We start from the raw sequence: 20,136 nt of genomic DNA on the forward strand, positions 1-20,136 counted from the left end.
ACCGCGGCGCGCAGGGGCGGAGCAGCAAAGTTTGAGAAACCGCCGGCCAGGGTCAAGAAATACCCAGTATCTTTTTGCCGCACTTTGTTGGGTCCGAAAATGCCATGGTCAGGGCATATACCGTACCCCCGGCCAGTTGGGCACGCGCACCGGCACATGACGGGAGCCCGGGCGAGGGCCAGCAGGCGCGCGTGGCGCCGCACTGTCCATGGCGAGGTGTGGGATCCACCGCGCCGCGCCCAACCGGCAACGAACCGTGAGAAGACAGCAACGGCTAGTTACGTCCGGTCGCAGCTGCTACATACGGTTGGCAGATCGCCGCCGCGGCCTTCGATCGATCGGTTTCGCCGGGCGAGGGCGTCGCCGCTGATCGTCACCCGGGTCCTCTGCTCTCCCGTCGAGAAGCTTTGCTTGGGTAGGAAGGGTACTGTGCCGGCAAGTTGAGGCTCGCTTGCACGCACGCACGCTGGGATTCCTGGCCGTTGCCGGGGGGGCAGGATCGCAGCGGCACCCCTGCCTGCCGGATCGCGGCCGCCGACTCCTCCCGGCCGGCTTCCCTCGCACGGTTTCCACATGGGCTTGCTGGGGAATGCAGGCGCCCGAGCGAACGGTCGATCGGCCGGTGTCGTCCAATGTACGCACTGGAATTCGCGAGCTGCGGTACGCCGCGTCAGAAGCTCTCAGCTGCGCGTACGTGTACCCTGCGGGCAAGTCCGTTCGCAGCGTACGTAGATAGATCTCTTGAGATCTGGATGAAGTTAGCTACCGGCTACTACTGGTAGTAGCAAGTACAGAGGATGGGTGTCGTGCGAGCAGACAGATCAATAGCTTGCAGGACTGGGCGAGTGCCGTCGCATTCAGTTCCACGGCGCCGATCGAGCCGGGCGCATTCAATCCGGTCGCGTTCCTTGCGAGGACGGGCACGGGCGGGTTAGTTCTGTTCTGGCCCCCGCCGGAGCTGCCTCGCCGTGAAACGAAACCAACAGTTCCGCACTTGCACGAGACCGTTCCCAACCACGGAACGAGACCGGTGCACGGGCACGTACGTTGAGCACCCGGCACGCATTGGCCCCGCCGGAACGCGCGTTCGGCCGGCGTGTGGTACGCGTCTTCTCGATCCGGCGGCGGCCACCGGCCACGGCGCCGTACGCCGAGGCCGGCAGCCGCCTTGACGCCCGGCCCCGTCCCTCGCGGGCAGAACTTGTCCGGCCACGATTGGCCGGCCGGGACGCGTACGCATGCATATTCATATTCATATTCATTCGCTCATGCAAAAGCCGTTTTTACACTGACACCGTGCGTGGACATCGCAGAGCCGGCCGGCCGGCCGGGTACCCCTTTTCTTTTTTTTTCCCCTCTCCGGCGAACAAGGCTGCAGCGGAGGAGCAGTAGTTTACGGCTCGCCACGCGCGTCGCCGCGTGGGGGGTTGGTGAGCTCTTCTCGTTCCGGGTGGCAGCAGGTCGCGCGCGCGCATGTCAACGACATGCCCGCACGGGGAGGAGGGCCGGGGGTCGTTCGGTCCGCGCGTCGGCGCGTGGCTTTCCAAACCATCCCTTATTCCCGCTGTCTTCGAGGCACCTGCGCGCCACCGCCGGCCGGCCGGCCGGTGGCGGTGGGGAGGGGAGACAATTATGTACAATTCGGAGCACTTTTACGAACATATACTACCTCTGGAATAGGTGAAGACATCGATTGGATTGCGTTCTGGCTGTAGAACTAAGGGAGAAAGGCTATCATGGCTACCTCGTTCGGATCGTGGTGTTCCATTGACATGCTCGCGGGCCGTCACGTGTTCACTGTTCTCTCCGTTCCAATCCAAATTATAGATCGTTTTGTAGAAGAGGCAAAATGATATGAGTTGAGAATTTAGGGAAGATAATAAGTACTAGCGCATTTTAACGCCGATACTGGACTGCCGTGCGCAGTGGTTCGGCGTGCAGAGCTAATAGTCATGGCACTGATCCATATGATTTAGTTACCTTGCACCATGATGTTTTACCAAAAATACACTAGAACCATACAATATATGCAACGACCCCCACGAGATCCCAAGTATATTTTGTGGCACCATTTTTTCTATTTCGTACATACGTTTCCATACATAGTGTCACACAAGAACAAATCGGTGGTGAAAACATGCACGCACAAACACCATCTCTTCGATTGTTAGGTCGAATCTGAGTGGCTAGATGCAAGACGAGAGTTCGGCCGTCTGCTGGACACAATCAGTACCTTATCACGCGCCCGTAATCAGTCAGGACTACTGCTACCTGCTAGGCATCTCGGCTGATCAACCGTTGGACGCTGCTAGCTGCAAGGACGATGCGCTTTGCATTAAACCACTTCAACCACCACCGGAGTTCAACTTCAGTCGCTTCGCATCATCTCGGACAGACTAATAATCACGAGTTTAATGGGCGAGCAGGTACACGCACTGTACAGCCGAGCTCCTTAAACTTTCAGTAGATAGCAGCAGCAGCTGGTAAGCGAGTGCAGCAAGCGCATGGGCATGGACCATGCTGCTGAAATTCTTTTAGCCCCCCCGCGACCACGCAGCAGAATCTTTCAGGTACCCAACACGGCGATCCGAGCCATAGAAAATCTGAAAGCGCACCGCCGATCGAGCACTTGTAAATTCTAATGGCTATCGGGCAACAAGATTAGCGACTGCTACGGAGCATGCGTCACAGGGATGGCCTCCTCCAATTTGCGTGTGGTATAGATATACAAAGCCGCGGCCTCCAACTTGTGCGACAGGGTAATATTCAATGCCGTCGTCCAAAACGATCCACTGTTTGGGTACAAGGAGAAGATACTGCTTGCTTGCTGTGCTTGCATGAGGGTTGCAGGGCCACTATACAAATCTTATCCCATCACTTCTTTTACTGGTGGTGCACGCGTAGCGGTCTGGCGGAGAGATACCGTACCTCCTCCGGCTCCTATTGGCCACTCGCAGCCTAGAAACGCTCACCTTTTTTTTTTACTGCGTCAGCATGGAGCACAAGCTGCGTATACTACAGCTGCACAGGCTATAGATAGATGCATGCACTCTAATCTGAGTATCTGACTTGCTGAATAAAGTCTAGTTCTGTTGAAATGCAGACCAGTAGCTGGGTTCGTGCACTATTGATGTATCACAACAGTACACAGTTTGGTAGTGGAGTCATAGTATCTTGCTTGCTAATGCCTTCTTATTAATTGGATTGGACTTGATGAACTGTCAGCCTAGGATGCCTACTCTATCTGCATCACACCGATGGGTGTGATCCGGAGCCAGGCACGTACTACCAAGCAGCGGATGTAACAGTATTAAAACTGCCGGTGCAAGCAGTAGTGGGCAGATAGTAGTGTGGTCAATCAGCATGCAGTACCACCAGAACCTCACCTGTTTACTTGTTTTTCTGCTGTGGACCCAAATTAAAACTGCTCTAGTTTAATTCTGCCGAGTCGTTACGGCTTTCCATTCAAAGATGCAATTTTTTGAGGTCAAATCCTAAGCTATAATCTTTTTAAAGTATTCCCCAAATCCAATCACTTCTTGCCACGCAACAGAACTTTATGATTTTTCACATGAAAAGAGGGTACACGCAACGACCACGCTAGCTACGAAATAAAGGCTGCCCAACAACAGTAACCGCTAGCTAGCTGCGCAGAGAAGGGCACTGCACATAAATCTCTCAAGGACCACGCTGCCGTCCTCGGTTCAGAGGTAAAGCAGCTGCGTTAGTTTCTCCATCCATTCGTGCTCCCCAGAAGATCGGGAAGGATATACGCACGTACGTACAGTGCAGTGCGTGTGAGTGTGATGCAGCAGCACGTGACAGGGGAAAAAAGGCACCATCGAGCTGGTGGCAAATTCAAGGCAATACAGGTAGAAGAAGTTACACCTTGAATCTTTCTCAGAACGAACGCAACCAACCTTAGATATCAATTGAAGTTGCAGCGGGTAAGAGGGAGTTTGGCAAGAATCTGTGGAGAGCGTGCATTGATACAAATAAGTTTGGAGGCTGTGCCGGGTCATGTGACTACAAAAGGAGTGGAGGGGCCGGGACAGCCGTGACTGTGAGCCGGGTCATGTGAAGGAGCGTTGTGGTGGCCAATGGGCATGGTATGTGGAACTCATGTGAACGGGCATCTGATCCGAGCGGTGCTGCGGTGCATGATGCGTTGGGCATTGGCTGCTGGCTCGTCACAGAGAGCATATGACTCCTCCCAACACTCTGACCCCTCTTCTTTTAATTTACAGATGGTACTATAGATACATGCACGTAGCGTGCAACTTGTGGACACGGCGTCCGTCCCATGGAGCAAGTTTGAATCCCTGGCCCTTGTGTTGGCTAGCAGCAAAATGAAACCGGTGCACCACATCAGCAGATACTACGGTCTTGGTAACTTGTACATTCACATATCATTTCCATCACCTTGTTAATGTTAGATCGGTAATGTAGATCCAAGTGTTGAACTATCAAATTTTCAGGCGACGTGAAGAAGACATAGGATCCCTTGTAATCCACGACCTAACGCTCGTGTAGCCAAAAAAGAAAAGAAAATAAAAGAAGAAGGACGACACTTTTTTTCGATGGTGAACTAGGTAGGCTCACTTGATGTGATCTCGTGGACAAAAGGCGACCTTGAACACTACTCTAGTAACTCAGAGCATAATAACAGTACGGACGATCACAGGAGTGGGTAGTACTTGGCGCTGAAGACACTTACTCTCTTAACCAAACCCAGCAATCTAATCCTCAATCGGTAACCAAAACAAAAAACAATCACGGCCGTACGCACGCACGCCGGCCCATCGGATCTGCAGAGAGACCAGCCAATAATGAGCCGCTGAATTGCGCAAGCACCCCCTTTCCCGGCTGGCGAAATTCCCTCCTTTCTCCCCTCCGGCACGCTCGTGTTCTTCCGCCCTTCGCTTGGAATCGAGCTGGACGTTGGCAGCTAAAGGCCACGGGGGTTAGCGTAAAGTGACCGTGCCCATCACGGCCATCTGATGGCGTGCTCATGGGATGGGATGGGAGTCCTATGATTATGATCGGGGCACGCATCGGATTCCATTCCATCCCGTTCCAGCATGCACCAGCGGGAGGTGGAGACGGGAGAGGAGGGAGGAGGAGCTGGGCGGCACGTGCGAGTGGGGGCGGGTCGCACATGGGCGGGCGCCTTGACCTTAGGGCTGGACACCTAGGAAAGCAAGGGATTTGTAGCCTGTACTTGCCTTGATGCCATTGCCTGTTCCGCTGATGATGGGACTTGCTTGTGTGTGTGTGTGTGTTTTCTTTTCCTTTGGTGTCCTCCATTTGGTCACAACTCACACGCGAGCACGTGACAGCGGTATGGCTGGCACGGGTGGAGACTCTTCCGTGTATACGTTCAAAAGGAAAGTAGTCGCTAATGAAAAGGATACTGATCAACTCGCTAGCTTTTGTTGCGCATGGCCTATACTCTCGTGTGCATCGATGTAAGACGCCTGTGTGCGTTACCGTAAGCGGATTGCGTTGCATGCAGAACTGTCACCGTTGGGGGCGAAAAGCTCACAACCAAAGGCAATCCACGGCCGCCGCAGGCTCGGTCTGAGGTTGTAGCTTGCAGAGGTTGTCCTACGCAGGGCAGGGGCGGATCATGGATCGCCATAGCCTTGGGGCCCTTGCGAGGCGGGGCAGGCAAACGACTAGTACGAGAGTAATGGATAGGGAACGAACCAGTCGGGGACAAAAAACCGACAGGCCGCCTATGGCGGAGATTCCCGTTCCAGGCCCGGCCGGCCCCGGGCGCAGCACGACTCGCGCCAAGATTATTACCCGCCCTCTTCCAGCCGGCGCGCATGGCACGCCCTGCCCTGCGGCCTCGTCCGGTCCAGAACCATCTTTACTGCCCCCCTTTTCTGCCGCCTCTTCAATACCGGGATCGCAAGAGGATACGAGAGATTGTGTGTGGGTGGTGCCGGCGGCTGGGCGAGTGGAGTGCGGGTGGGGAGAAAGGATCGCGATGGCATCATCCGCCGCGCTCGCTCCGCCGCCGTCGTCACATGGACCGGGCGCGGAGGGAGGGGAAGAGAGAGATGGCTGCGCCGGCTTTCCCGGGCAGAGCCCTCCGAAAGCGCACCGTGGCTTTGAGTGCGGCCGGAGCAAGGGATGATCGGCGGATGGTGGCTGGCGGCGCCTGGAAGGAAAGGTCCGTGCCCAGCTGCCGGATCGGCGCACGGGGAAGGGAAACGGAGGCAGATGAAAGGACCCGGTCTCTTCGGTGCCAAACCACCTGCACCTGCCTGCCCGCTTCTTCTTTCGTCGGGAGCGCGCGCGCGGCCTGCTTGATGATGATGGGAACGTTTCGCTGCTCCGTTCTTTTCGCTCGCTTCCAAGCCAAGCCGCTCTGCCCGGCTCGATCGGGGAGGGTTCCCAAATCTGGGGTAGCGGGGCGTGCGCCCGTGCACGCCCGGATGAGGATGGAAAGCTGAAGGGGTGGTGAAAGCGAGGAGGACGGTAATCATGGGATCGCGGGACAACGGACAACCGCGCCTCCCTCCTCGGCAGCCTGCAGTACCAGCAACGCCGCCTTCTTCGGTTGGCGCGTGCGGTACAGGACCGCGTGCTCTCTCCTCTGCTCCCCTTCTTTATTTTAAAAGGAAAGAGTAGAGGTGGCCCAGGCCAATGGCCCAAGCTAACGCCCGGCCCAGAAGCTCTACTGGGCTATCTGGACTGCTGGGATGTTCACGGCTCAACTGACATCCGATCGTCTGTTTAGCAGAAGAGATGGAATCATGAAGAAGCGGACATGCAGTGCACTGGCATCGCTCCATTTACCAGCCTAACACAATGACAACAAACAACATGAATAATGGTCATCAAAGAAATGCTGAGACGGCATTTCTGATAACTTTACAATGGCTCCGATTATTGGTTCATTTATTCCGTTCAATACAACAAGGGTGTGTAGTACAGAACATCACCGGATCACCTTCGCCTGGATCCCCTTGCCTTGCGTTCAGTGCCCCTAGTACGCTTTGTCTTGGCTTTCGGTACGGCGCACTTGGGGCACAGCCAATCGTCGTCGGGGACAGCGTCCAGGGGAGGGTCGCAGCAGTCGATGTGCATACCGATCCCACAACCGGTTTCACCGTCCTCGTCGCCACAGATCAGCATCACCTCTCCCCGGTCCTTGCGCCCGCACGCCGAGCAACTCAGGTCCTCCGGATCGTCTTCGTCTTCGTCTTCCGACTGTTCCGTCTCCTCGGTGGCCATCTCGTCCTGGTTCTTCTTGAGTTTCTCAAGGGACTTGTTGGCCAGATTGTTCGTCTTGAAGAGAACATGTCGATCGAGGGGGTGGCCAGGCTTGCAGACGTACTCAACCAGATAATCAGCACTGACACAGGGAATACCGTGCCTGATGAATTCCTGAACCCATGCGTCTGCTCTAGGTATGCTCGCTGATACCACGGCAAAGTCAACTCCAGAGTCTAGAAATCGAGTGTATGGTGGTGATGTTGCCAAAATGGTGCCATCACCAGCTTTTACAGCGCGCTTCACTGTATCCTGGCAAGAAGAGGAACACTAAATTTAGACAGAACAAAACAAAATCAGTCTGGCAAGTATAAAGTTATATAGACACCTACAATGTGAATTAGTTTCCACAGACACCAGTGTTATAAGTCTTGCCAGATGAGTTGATTAAGCAAAGAACTCTTACCAGCGTTGGTAATATGAGCTGTCCATAGACAACGATCTGCATTCCGTAGAAGGCACCATGTCCCATCTGTTGCCTTATATTTCGCCATTTTCTGGGTGCGTCAAAGCTGATTGTTTCTCCATCATTAAGGCCTGTACCAAACCATTCAAATGGTTCTTCATCCACAAACTTGCCTGCCTCAATGCACGACGTCAAGTACTCTCTTTTGAGTATCCACCTAATTGGAGAAAGAAGCTGAGAGCATTCAGATTTTGTGAAAAGACAGAATTTTGCTACACAATCCTAGAATGATGATAAAATGTTAACATAATAAACTAGCAAATAATGTTCATTTGTTCAGTGAATCCATACAGTTGCATGCATATCTCACACTGATAAAGGGCCATACAATAAATGTTAAGAAATACTTTAAGATGTAGAATCTTAATAACCTAGATCTTTGTTCTAACCTGCCTGCTGCAGCTGCTGCAAAGAACTTCTCGGTTCTCCTAAGAGGATCTGGGGCAATGAAATGTGTTGCTTCATATGTCCAATGATGTGAATCCCTACAAACTCGTCCCTTCAGGCGTCTAAGAATTGAGCGATACTCCCTTCTCTGCTCACGATCTCCACTCAAAATAAATAATGAAGGTTCACTCAAGGTCAAGGCTCCAGATTTACTTCCTTTTACCCTTTGGTGTTCACTGAGCACTAGTGTGCGTTTCTCAATTGATTTTGCATCAGATTTGGAACACAAACTGCCAGTTCTATTTGATTTAGAGTTGAGATTACTACAGTCTAGTCTGTTCTCCTTTTCATGATATGAAGTTGGAACTTTATTTCTTTTGCTGCTTCTCAACTTAGAATTGTGTGGTCCTTCTTGCTTGTCTACAGTGCCAGAATCTTGGCAAAACAATCCAGAAACATCCCTTATCACATCCTTATTGGATTTCTCGGAGTCCTGATCAGCAGTTACTTTGTTGATATTGCATGAAATCTTTTCGGCTCTCTTTGATGAGACAGCTTTTGCTACTGATGCAATGGCAGTACCAACTTTGCCACACTTACTACCTGACTTGTCTTCTACAGTTTTCATTTTCCTCTTGGGAACTGCATTCCTAATTCTGGCATTCGATATGGTCTTGGGGGTAAGTGTTCCACAGTCACTAGCACTTGCACAACTAGAAAGATTTTTAGGGCATTCTTCAACATTGTCTGAGGGAAACAAATCATCAAACAATGAACCAGTCGCCACTGTCTCGCTTTTGTCAACCAGTGTTTCATTGCTTGTGTTGGTGTCAGATTTCCGTGACCTCTTAGCAGCTTTATTACTTACTCTGGTGCTTGGTATTTTCTTCGGCGAATTTCTTTGATGTTCATCAGCATTTTGAATGTCAAAGAACTTTTTGGGGTTTATCTCAATATGTTCTTGAGAATTCACCTTACTGAATTCCAATCCAGAAGCTAGCCGTGCGTCATCTATCTTGGCGCAAGCATTTCGTGTCCTCTTTGCAACAATATCTGTTACTCTACAAATCAGTGCTTTCTTTGGAGGATTTGTTTTGAGTTCAGCTGCACTTGCCGAGCTGCAGCCACTTTTAGAGGCTGGATCAGCATGTTCATGAGGAAAACCAGGCCACGACTCAGAAACAACTTTCTTACCACTGTTAATAGGTGATCCTTCAGCCTCAATACTAGCACCTCGAGGCCTCTTGGCACCTGCATTCCTTCCGACATGAGTTGCTACTTTCTTTGAATTACTGGTTTCACCAAGAGCATTTCTTGAAGTGTCTTTAAATCGTTTTTTGCCTTCTTTCACACTGGCAACAGACACCACTTTCTCAAGTTCAGAATTTGATGCCACTGCCACTTCATTATCATTGACTTTGAGTGGATCAGTTATCTTGGTGCCAGCATTTCCAGAAGAGGAAACGACGTGTGAAATACTTGAACTGCGTACAGATTTGTCATGTGCCTGATCCTTTGTGCAGGCACTTCCTATCTCGTGCAAGCAATCTTGATTCACTGCATTACCACTACCTTGTGTATCTTCCCTGTCCTTATTTTGAAAGGAGAAACTGGACCTTGTCCTTCCGTCTTGAACAGTGGGTGAAGGACTCGTGGATTTGTTTTCTGCCATTGCTTTGAGTGACATTCTTGCTTTCGGCAAAGATTTTACATTCTTATCACTTGAAGAAGATTCAGGAAGCTTGATTCCATTAATGGGACCACCATGCTTGATAGAAGTCTTCCTAGATCTTGTTTTTCTGCTTGTAGATAAGCTAGATTGTTGCTTTCCAAAACTTAAAGCATTAGCTTCGGCATCAGATGCATCACTGAGCCAACTAACAAATGGAGAATCTAAAGGACCAGTTTCGGAAACCGGATCTTCCTTTTGCAAGTTTAGGCTAGATGGGGACACTAAGCTTTTCCTTTTCTGAGCATGTGCACCATCTAGTCCATCCGCAGTCTTTATATTTTCATTGCCTTTCATGCTCTGAACGTCAGCATGCTCAAAAATCTTTTGATGTCCCATTTGTAATGAAGAAATATTGGAGTCAGCTCTTGGTGTGCTTTCTTCAGCCTTCTTAGGTGATGCCATATGGTTAACTGAACGCCCTTCTGGTAACAATGACTTCCGAGAGGCCTTTTTAGAGTTCCTTGTGTTCTTGATGCTGTTGGATTTGGAATCACCTCCTGATTTTGGATTGGACTCATGATTGGTGACCATGTCATCAGTAGTTAACCAACAAGCACCTGTGACATCAGTACCTGAGGGTCCATCCTTCTCCTGATGCTGCCATCTGTTAACTTTTGATGAATCGAGATCATTCACAGACTGATTTCCTCTCGAAGGGCTGGTCAATAAGACTTTAGCAACATAGATCTGGTCATGACTGGTAGAAGATTTTCCAGAAGCATTATCCGTATGGACATTTAGAATGCCTGGAGTCCCATTCAAGGTATTTAAATGATAATTACTAAAAACAGTCACTTCCCTTGAGCTTGGAGGGCCTAGAATACCACTTGCAAGGTCCTGTGTCTTTACACCAACATATTTTCCTTCAGCTTCCTGCAGAGGGCTATTTATGTTCCTTACTACAGAGTTATCTCTCTTTTGACTGAGGCCGAATGAAGTTTGAATGGGTGCGAGGACATCATCCATTGCAGAAACTGCCAATAAATTAGAGTTAGGACTGCCTTGGCCTATAGTATCATGTGGCTTGCTGTCTGCATATTCTGTGTTCATGGTATTACCAGGGGTGTTCAAATTCCCTCCTGCAACTACCTGTCTATTGCCACTGGGAGTGATAGGTGATCGCTTTGATGCATCGACATCAGGCTCCACAAAAGCTTCCTCGCAATTTTTTGATTTGGGGGTGCACCTGACATTGGACCTATTGTTCAATGGCCTTGGACCTGCAGCTTCTGCTTCATGTTCAGAGTCATTGACTTGTGCATCCATTAACTCTAGATCCCAAGTACTGAATAACATAAATAGCCAGAATTAGTTTTCAGCGCATTATAAATCTGTCAGATCAGGAAATTCAAAAGAAAACTTCAAAGAACAAACATGCAATGTTACTTACCTTTTACTATAATCATCGACTGGGAGAATTTTCCATGCCTTTAAGCTGAAATAGTGAAGAGGATGAATCAAAACATAAGCAATCCGGTTAACAAACTGGCTTTCTAGTTAAGTTAGGAGAGGCGGTTGTGAAATACCAGTCTTCCAACCACCGGTGATTAACAAGTTTGATGTTCACCTTTTTCGCAACCTCATACTTCTCACCTAGCATTATATGGAAAATAGAGGTGTCAAATTCAACTGCACATTACAGAACTATCTAGAATCAATGTATCATTGTCAGAAATCCATTTGCTTAACATATGCCTACGTTACAAATGTTAAGGTCAGGGTAGGTATACAAGGAGAAAAAAGTAATGACCAGAAGCGTATACATCTCATAGACATGTTATGATTTATCTCGATGGATTACTTTGATGATTTTTTTATGCATAATTTCTGGTTCTAAGTTATGAATTTCTTTCGGTTCTTCACCACAAAAAAGTGAAACATGGTTGGTGAGGTTAAACCTTTGTATGGTTAACATAAAAAATTAAACACGCAAGGTCCAATCTATTATGGAATGCTGATTCTACAACCAAACCACAGATGATGAGCTACAAATGTACATTACAAACAAACTTGGAAACACAGCTGCCATTTCGAATTAGATATAGAATTTTTAGCTGATCTTTAGAATCACTTATTAGAAAGAGTACTGTGCATCTCACATTAAAGAACATGGTAGCCAATATAAGGACAGCTTTGTTAAACAAGGAGAAGGCAACACCTATAAAATTCCTTGGAACGAAAGGAAGCAGAACAAATTGCTTATTGTAACAAAGTTCAGCATAATATCTATATGTATGTCACGGATTTACCAATAAAACAAACAACACACCTTCAAATTTATAGCAAATAAGGTGAGTGACTGCATTTGCTAACAAAGGTTTGGAGAATCGTGCTCCCATCAAAGAAACCATTTTCTGCATAAAAAATTAGAAGATTAACGCCTCAATATAAGTTAACATAACAAGCGCAAGTACAGTACCCAAGAGCTTATGTGTGAATGCAACACATAATTTCTTATTTGGATGTGGAATGTATAACAAATTTAACTAAATTTATGCATCTACTTCATCCAGTTCCAAAAAGGTGTTGCTCTAAAATTTATGCATATACATCCTCCAGATCCAAAATGTGGCATTCTGAGTTGTGTGTGTCGAACTGTTTAAACTATGGATACGGATATCCCATTATGTGAAATCATTACATTTGTTACCATATTGCTAAAACTGGGAGGCTGTTACCGTTATGTATTCGCGATAGTTTTTTTGGTAACCCGTCAAGCAAATAAGCAGTGATTGCGCACCCGGTATTCCCTTCGAATGTCTCACCGGCCAATAGATAACCTGGCAAAAGCTAAACATTACCAGGTCACAAAACTAAACCATGGCGCCAATGCAGAAATGGAGCAGATGCACCCGAACAGTTAGCAGCAAAAACCAACCCTATCAGCATCAGCAAGCTCCCCGCAATCCAAGCTGTCCTCTACCCACTGCTCGCTGACGACCTTCTTCCCCTCTGCACGCGCGGCCACGCACGTCGGGTCATCCTGCGCCGAAAAATAAAATCAGAGCCCGTCTGCCAGCCAAACCGCCAAGACAGGTAGAAACCAATTTGCAAATCCAACTCACGTAGAAGAGGTTCGACACGACCACGTGCGTGCACCCGTTGCCCGACGGCCCGGCGTCGGCGCCGCCGCGCCGCTCCATCTCCGACCGGTACTGCACACGGAAAGCCGTCGGAACTTATCAGCCGGTGGAGCAAATCAAGCCAAATCGTCGCAAACCCGCAGCCAAACTGAGGCAGCGAAAGTGAAATGCGAGGATGAGGCGTGGGGGAGTCGCGGACGCACCTGGGACGCGACGTCGCTCTCGAATCCGACGAGGAAGAAGCGGACGCCGTCGAACAGGTGCTCGTCGCCGATGTCGTCATCCGTGCCGGGCGAGGCCATGGCCGGGAACCGAAGGGGGTTAGGGTTTGGGTTTGGGGATTTTTCGCGCCCGAGCTCGTGCGTGCGTGGCTTACAGGGGAAGATTCGAGAGCCGGTCAGGAAGAGGGAAATCAAATTGGGATCTCGATTTGGAGGGAAACGAAACGAGTTTTTTTTTTTGGTAGGCTTCAACCCGTCAAGGTATTTCGGTCTTTGGGCCTCGCTTTCGTTCTCTTTGTTTTAGCTGGGTGTAGGGCCTGTGCGGCTTGTCGAACATATGGACCTGGCTGGATTGGGCTTTTTGTCATATCCTTGTATCTATGCCATATATTCGTGTACTGTAGGTAGTAATTTGTTTTTAGAAAAAGTGCAGCAAATTCTTAATCGCGCACTTATTTTGCTACCTTTTAGTGCCAGTAGCTCTTAATTGTAGGTTGTAAGTTGTAATCTCTTCTCGCATTATTTATGAAAAAAATTGTTTAGGGCAGAATACATCATTGGTCTTTTCTGTAAGGACACTTAAGTTTTTTTATCTATAGAACACCCGTTTTTAATTTGCATTGCTGATAGTTTTGGCTTTTCTTTACTGCCTTAGACAAATTGCCCTATTATTTCCGTTTTTGCATACATTGGCCCAAATGACTTACATCAAATAAGGAAAAATAATATAGAACTTGATGTGGTATATTGGTACACCACATTCTGATCACGACCCATGGTAATTCCTATGTTTCCTGCTAATACAATAACTTCTCAGTAAATTGTAGGTTTGTATTGATTTAACCTATATGATCGATGTCCTTTGCAAGATTTGTCGGTTCAGATCCTATATGTTTCTTTATTAAAATTTGTTTAAAGAGAAAAAAACGAAAGGGGATGTAGCTCAGATGGTAGAGCGCTCGCTTAGCATGCGAGAGGTACGGGGATCGATACCCCGCATCTCCACTTTATTTTTTTTCCCGTCTCCTCCTTTTTCCTGATTGATGATAATGCTTTGCGGCCGAGTGAACTCTGAACTATATGCTCAGTGCTTGCCATCGACTGCATCTTGCTAGTCTTTCAGAAGCATTAAGCTACCGAACAATGACATCCTGATCTTAATAACGGACAATTTGCAAGGTTCGTTCGTCTTACTCTTCCGTGGATCTCCTTCCTTATGCAAATGAGCAAATCTCAAGCCTAGAAGTTAGCTGCCTGGAACATTGTCAATTTGTCATCCGTCATCACACCAATGGATCGCCATGGCGCCATCCTATCTGAAGTCAATCTGCCAGTTCAGAACTTCAGATGATCTGCTTACATCTCCGACCCCCCTCATGCCTGTCGAAGAAAAGAAAATGCGAGGACCGTGCAAGGCTCGCGTCCTTGCATTCTTTTATCTGGACCAGCCGGTGCACAGCTTTGCTTTGATTTCCATTCGCAGAGCTTCCATTCGTAGGCGGCGTCAATGGATGCTGAGCGAGCACGTAGTTACTAGTTAGTATCAGCTGGTACGACAACCAACTGCCTACTAGTGGATCCACGCAATAGCCAAATGCCGTATGCTCTTATGGCTAAAATCAATGCTCTTATGGCTATGTTTGCATCAGAGTATCAGACCACGCCCACAGAAAAGCCTGTTCAAGGGAGATCCGCAAAGGACCGGTTTCGTTAGTAAATCTTTTGCAGTCTTGGTAGCATATGTACGCACTTTTGTTTAGGCCCGAGGCAGCTGTACTTCAACGTGAAAAAAATAATCTAGTTAGGATGAGCAAGAAAAAGGTTGTTGATCGGCTGCGTGCACCTACTTTTTCAACTTGGTGAAATAGGAAATGCCGGTTAGGTAGCTGCTGCTACGTACTACTCCAACCGGCGTATACAAGAAAGGATCATTACTTTAGTTTTCAGTTTAGAGTGCGATGTCGGTTTCGGCAGAGGAATCCAGGCCTGTATATATTGATCAGCGTGCTCGTCTTAGAACCACAGCCACAGCCCACAGAGGCAGCTGCGAGCAATCGGCTTCGCGTTTCTGCAGAAACGAGATTTGTCACTCGCTGCTTCTGTTAATGGCTCGCCTTTCATCCAAGCTGCTACCCGTTTCTACTGCAGCTGTGGTTATCTTGTGCGTGGCCATGACTTCCTGCAAAGGTGACAGAGCAATGCGCGCGAATCCCATCTCCGGTCATTGCAATTTACAAAAAGCTTACCGTGTTGAATTTTCCCTTCTTCTGTTTTTTTGGCGCGAACAGCACAAGATGCAGTCCAGATCGTAGCAAGAGCAGCTCTGTGCTTTGATAACCACACGGTACGTGCCAAGACCAAAACATATGAGAACGAAACCATTGGCGTTGACCCGCTGTCTAGCTAATGTCTTCCCCCCAAACACGTGCCGTGCAGGTGATCAACAGCTGCCTGAAGCAAATGGGGATCGCCACCGGCGCCGCCGCACCAGGGGCGCACGGTGGCGTCGCCGGCCCGCATGGCAGCGCAGGCTTACTGCTGGACAAGCTCCCCACGAGCCCGAACGCGGGCGCGGCGCTGTGCGGCGCTCCGTGCTTCGGGCACATGATGCTGGTGGCGGACTGCGTGGACGGCATCCTGTCCAACTTCCAGGGCTACAGCGCCGGCCTGATGCAGGGCGTCCGCGCCGTCTTCCAGATGTCCTGTGCCGGCGCCGGCGCCGCAGGCGACGACCCTCCCGCCGCCCATGGTGAGATAGCTGTAGCGCCTACGCCGTCCAAGTGACCAAGTATTTATTTCTCGTGACGCTTCCGCGTTTCCTTAATTCGCGGCGTGCAGGCGCTCTGAAGGGCGGCGCGCGCGGCAGCAGCTCTGCCGCGTCCGGCAAGGTGGCCCGGAGCGCGTCCGGATCAGGCGCGGCTACTGCCGGTGCAGCAGTTCCCGCGGCGAACGGCGCGGCCGGCGGGCCTCGTCGCGTCGGCAGCCTCGTATGGGTGGGCATCATCGTCGTCGTGGCCGCACAGTATGGGGGCTGATGCTCTAGCTGGTCCGTGAGTGAAGACAGCGCAAACAGGGGTAGTACTACTTGCCATCACTATCTGTGCCGACCGTGTAACGATGTGCGTTTAGCACGGGGGCTTGGTCTTGCGATTCCAGTACCAGTGTACTACTATGCCAGTCTATCAGACTATCACACTGTGACGAGCTGTTCACGTGCACAGGGGAACACCTGGTTGTTACGGTTCGGTGCAGTTTCTGCGGCATCCATCAAGTATTTTCCTTTTCTTCTATTAAAAAAATAAAGCAAATAAGGACGGCTTCTAGAAGTATTAGTAGCCCTTAAACAATGCAGTTAGCTACTTAGCTTGTACAGCGCACGGGATTCGTTTGCTAACGATAATAGTATGGCCAAATCCAGGGAAAACGAGAGCGAGCACGCATGATGCGGCACGCCAAAGTCGAGTCAAGCACGGCGCAAGCCTCCCTCCCTCCCTCGTCTTCTGTTTCCCACCAAATAGGCAAACAGTAACAAGGGAACATCAGGTCCGGCCAAGCAGTAACAAAAGGAGCAGCTTTGTGGGTACTATACTACGTTTTTGAGATTAAAGGAAACTCCCGACCTCGAACACTCATAGTTAAATATCTACGACCAATAGAAAACTGCAGAACGCATACTGCAAAGCAAACAACTTTAAACCAGAGGCTCAACTGACGATTTCTACGCCTAATAGCCAGCAGACACTAACAGTACTCAGACTGCCAAGCAAAAACTGCTTAAAAACCAGAGTCTTACGTAGTCTAGCATTTCTGGCACAAACCACTGCTCAAACAGCCGTTCCCAAGCAGCTCAATTCAGTACCTGTTGACATGTTCCACTATCGTCCAACCTACTGTAAATTTGGGCTTTCTATCTTATCTCCAAACATGCATCCATGAACCGTCAAACTATCGCGGGGAAAAGAAGCGGGCAGCTCGGGTAGGTTTGAACTCAGCTCGATCGCCGGCTTACTTCTTGCTCGCATCTTAAATCACTGACAATTTGCGTAAGCCTGAATGAGAGCCCGGCCTGTTAATGCCCGTTCGCCGATGGCCGACCTCTCTGCTCGCCGCGGCCGGCGCTGGTGCGGCCGTCTCGCGGCCGTCCTTTGCCTCTGCGCGACCTTCTGCGAGCCAGGTCAGGGGCATGCTCACCATCGATCACCCCGTGCGTCCACACCAAACAAGGAGCGCGACACGCACGTCGCCCAAATGAATCCAAGCTACATGGCCGCAGATGACGCCCCGGTGGATCCCCTGCTGCCGGACCTGCTGCTGCCGGCGCGGTCGCTGCAGTGCTTCGAGGACGGCCAGGTGTACAGCTGCTGCGAGGGCGCGTTCAGGCTGAACCCGTCGGGGGTCCTCGCCGTGCCCGCCGGGGCGGTCGACCGCTACTGCGGCGGCGCGTGCGTGGTGGAGACGGAGGACGTGCTCAACTGCGTGGCCAGCGCGCTGGATGGGTTCGCGTTCTACAACGGCGCATCCGTGGAGGACGTCCGCTACGCGCTCAGGCGGGGCTGCAGCCACACCGTCAGGAGAGGTGACTTCAACGATCTGGAGCCGCACCTGGGCGACTACCCGGACATCTACGGCGACGACGAAGGCAGCGGTGGCAGCAAGGTTGTTAAAGCTCCTCTGAAGCTGCTCGCCTTTCTCGGCGGTGCCTGGCTGTTCCTCCTTGGTCACTGAAGACGCAAAAGCATTTTCAAGTAAACATACAAAAGCGTTGCTTGTTAGCAGTACCAGATTTAGTTTAGGCCATTCTATAAGTGTGCTATTCATTCCACGAGTTCACATTTTGTATGGTAAAGAAATGGAAAAAACATCTTCTTGGAAATTATCTGTCACTGTTGATTTTTTTTTTCAACTATCACCTTTGATCAAGGCTCCCACATGAATCTCATATGGACAAGAAGTATCTTCACTTCGAACCGACAGTCAGGCAGACTTCCTAACTTCAAACTGGAAGATCAGAGGTCGGTTATCTTCTCAAACTTTGTATAGATGACATTATCTCTTGCAGAATTGCCCTCAGCAAGAGCGGTCTGAACCAAGTTCTGCAGAGAGCGATTGCGACAGAGTTAAAAAAAAATGATGAAAGGAAATTTCCCAACAAAATATTAATGATGCAATCGTGCAAACCCACCGTGAAATGGGAATACGGAAAATGCTTCTCGAGAGGTATAGCAGACTGCCAAGGATCGGATAAAACAGTATTGTTAAGCCTTCCATTCGTGAGTGTGAAGCTTGAAACTGTAAATGCCCAGCGTGTCAGCTTTTCTTACCATCTCGGTTGTCCCACATCCAGTAAAAAATGGCACAACTGAATTCTTTGTGACTACACATGAGGGTACAACCACCTCCACAGATCAACCAAGCTATTGTTTGGTCGGTGCTCCACTACACACAGTTTGATAATGGAAACTGCTTACGCGGGGTGCCGGAGCGGCCTGACTGAAGGGGTCGACCTGGCTTGGCCCTCTCCACGGCACCTTCCACATCGCAGCGAGGGTCGCGGCAACGAGATGTGATCAATCATGTTCACTGGCTTTGTCGGAGAAGGATGCCTTGACGTTCAGTATCCATCTCAGATTGCATCGGTCACACCACCAGTGGCCTTTCGTCCTTCATATTTATTCTGTTGCTGTTGGGTCCGGAATTAATAAAAACTTTGGTCACAGGTTCAATAGCTAGGGGTTGATGGAGAGCAGAGAGATGCCTTCTGATCCGTTGGAGTCACCAACCGAGACTAAATTGGGGACTCCAACCGGAACAAAATACGTTCACGGGTCCAATAGCTAGGGGCTGGTGGAGAGCACAGAGATGCCTTTTATCCCGGTTGGAGTCACCAACCGAGATTAAATACACTAGTCCCAGTTGGTGACTCCAACTGGGACTAAAAGATAGTATTTAGTTCCGATTAGATATCCCAACCGAGACAAAATACGTTCACGGTGCAGGCTCAGGCTCCGACCTCTCTTTGTTTTATTTAACTCTAGCTCTCCTCTATCCTCCCTCAACCTTATCTCTTCCTCCCTCGACACTCCCAGCCACTGCACCCTCAAGCTTCCTCCCCCTTCCTCCCTAAGCTTCCCTCTCTCCCTCCTCGGCACGGGCGGAGGCTAGCGAGCCGCCACTAAGCGTGGGCGCAGGTCGACGAGCAGCAGCAGCCGCCACTGCGAGCGGCCAGGCGCAGGGGCGGGGGCGGGGATGCCCGACGTGCGGCCCAGCGTGAGCGGGGGCCGGCGAGCCACGGCCAAGCGCTGGCGGGAACGGGTGCGGATGCGGGTCGACGAGCCACCACCACCGCACGTGGCCAAGCGCAGGGGGTGGGGATGGTCGCCGCCGTGGGTGTTTTTTTTCCTTTTCTTTTACTTTTCTAAAATAGAGATGCATGTGGGATTGTATGGAATGGATCTATCTTGTGATAGATTTTTTGAATGATTTGCTGGATCTATTGATTTTCTATCGGCCGATTCAATGTTTTGTAATTGTTTCTTCGAATGATTATCGGCACTACTGGTGGGGGATGCTAGAGGAACGGGAGGGGATGCGAGCGGCGTGGATGGCCTGGTCCGGCGAGCGACGGCCTGGCCAGCCCCGGCGGACGGCAGCTGATTTTTTTTGTTTTCGAAAAATTACTTTAGTCCTAGTTGAATAGCTACCGGAACAAAAATGTTTGGCACATTAGTCTTGGATTTAGTCCTAGTTAAATAGCTACCGGAACAAAAAGTTTAACACATTAATCTTGGATTGACAGTCCCGATTGGAAAATAGGAACTAAAGCCAGTTTCCAATCGGAACTAATGAAAAAAACTAGTACTAGCGCACACAATCACCCGGCAGCCGGAGACAGGTCGCGAACCAAACACGTGCGCTTACCTTTGGTTACCCGCCGTCGATCATATATGCCTTGGCTTGCAT

The 20,136-nt window shown here is 49.9% G+C and overlaps 2 protein-coding genes, 1 long non-coding RNA gene and 1 other non-coding gene across 4 annotated transcripts; 3 read left to right on the forward strand and 1 right to left on the reverse strand.

Moving 5' to 3' along the window:
* Nucleotides 1–6,834: 6,834 nt before the first annotated feature.
* On the reverse strand, nt 6,835–13,304 carry LOC112873803 (BRCT domain-containing protein At4g02110-like). The gene is made up of 10 exons (XM_025936862.1): nt 13,159–13,304; nt 12,938–13,027; nt 12,751–12,855; nt 12,551–12,652; nt 12,142–12,226; nt 11,399–11,465; nt 11,263–11,307; nt 8,143–11,157; nt 7,694–7,910; nt 6,835–7,539 (listed from the first exon to the last, which is right to left on the reverse strand). The coding sequence occupies exons 1-10, from the start codon at nt 13,255–13,257 to the stop codon at nt 6,961–6,963; spliced, it is 4,404 nt and encodes a 1,467-aa protein (XP_025792647.1). The 5' UTR covers nt 13,258–13,304; the 3' UTR covers nt 6,835–6,960.
* Nucleotides 13,305–14,108: 804 nt separating this feature from the next.
* Nucleotides 14,109–14,181, forward strand: TRNAA-AGC. Its single transcript has one exon. It is a non-coding gene; the product is annotated as a tRNA-Ala (tRNA).
* A 1,059-nt stretch (nt 14,182–15,240) lies between these two features.
* On the forward strand, nt 15,241–15,695 carry LOC112874246. Its single transcript, XR_003224920.1, has 3 exons — nt 15,241–15,363; nt 15,465–15,520; nt 15,613–15,695. It is a non-coding gene; the product is annotated as an uncharacterized LOC112874246 (long non-coding RNA).
* A 1,548-nt stretch (nt 15,696–17,243) lies between these two features.
* On the forward strand, nt 17,244–18,022 carry LOC112877914. Its single transcript, XM_025942286.1, has one exon. It carries the CDS (start codon nt 17,263–17,265, stop codon nt 17,899–17,901), a length of 639 nt encoding a protein of 212 aa, XP_025798071.1. The 5' UTR covers nt 17,244–17,262; the 3' UTR covers nt 17,902–18,022.
* The last annotated feature ends 2,114 nt before the right edge of the window (nt 18,023–20,136 follow it).

The sequence above is a fragment of the Panicum hallii genome, chromosome 9 (assembly GCF_002211085.1).
Source record: "Panicum hallii strain FIL2 chromosome 9, PHallii_v3.1, whole genome shotgun sequence".
Taxonomy (NCBI): Eukaryota; Viridiplantae; Streptophyta; class Magnoliopsida; order Poales; family Poaceae; genus Panicum; species Panicum hallii.

Excerpts from the sequence above, each read along its gene's own strand:
- LOC112873803 (XM_025936862.1), bottom strand. The coding sequence starts at position 13,257 with ATGGCCTCGCCCGGCACGGATGACGACATCGGCGACGAGCACCTGTTC. Across the intron at positions 11,308-11,398 it reads CACCGGTGGTTGGAAGACTG|CTTAAAGGCATGGAAAATTC; the intron begins GTATTTCACAAC and ends TCACTATTTCAG. Across the intron at positions 7,540-7,693 it reads AGCTCATATTACCAACGCTG|GATACAGTGAAGCGCGCTGT; the intron begins GTAAGAGTTCTT and ends TCTTCTTGCCAG.
- LOC112877914 (XM_025942286.1), top strand. The coding sequence starts at position 17,263 with ATGGCCGACCTCTCTGCTCGCCGCGGCCGGCGCTGGTGCGGCCGTCTC.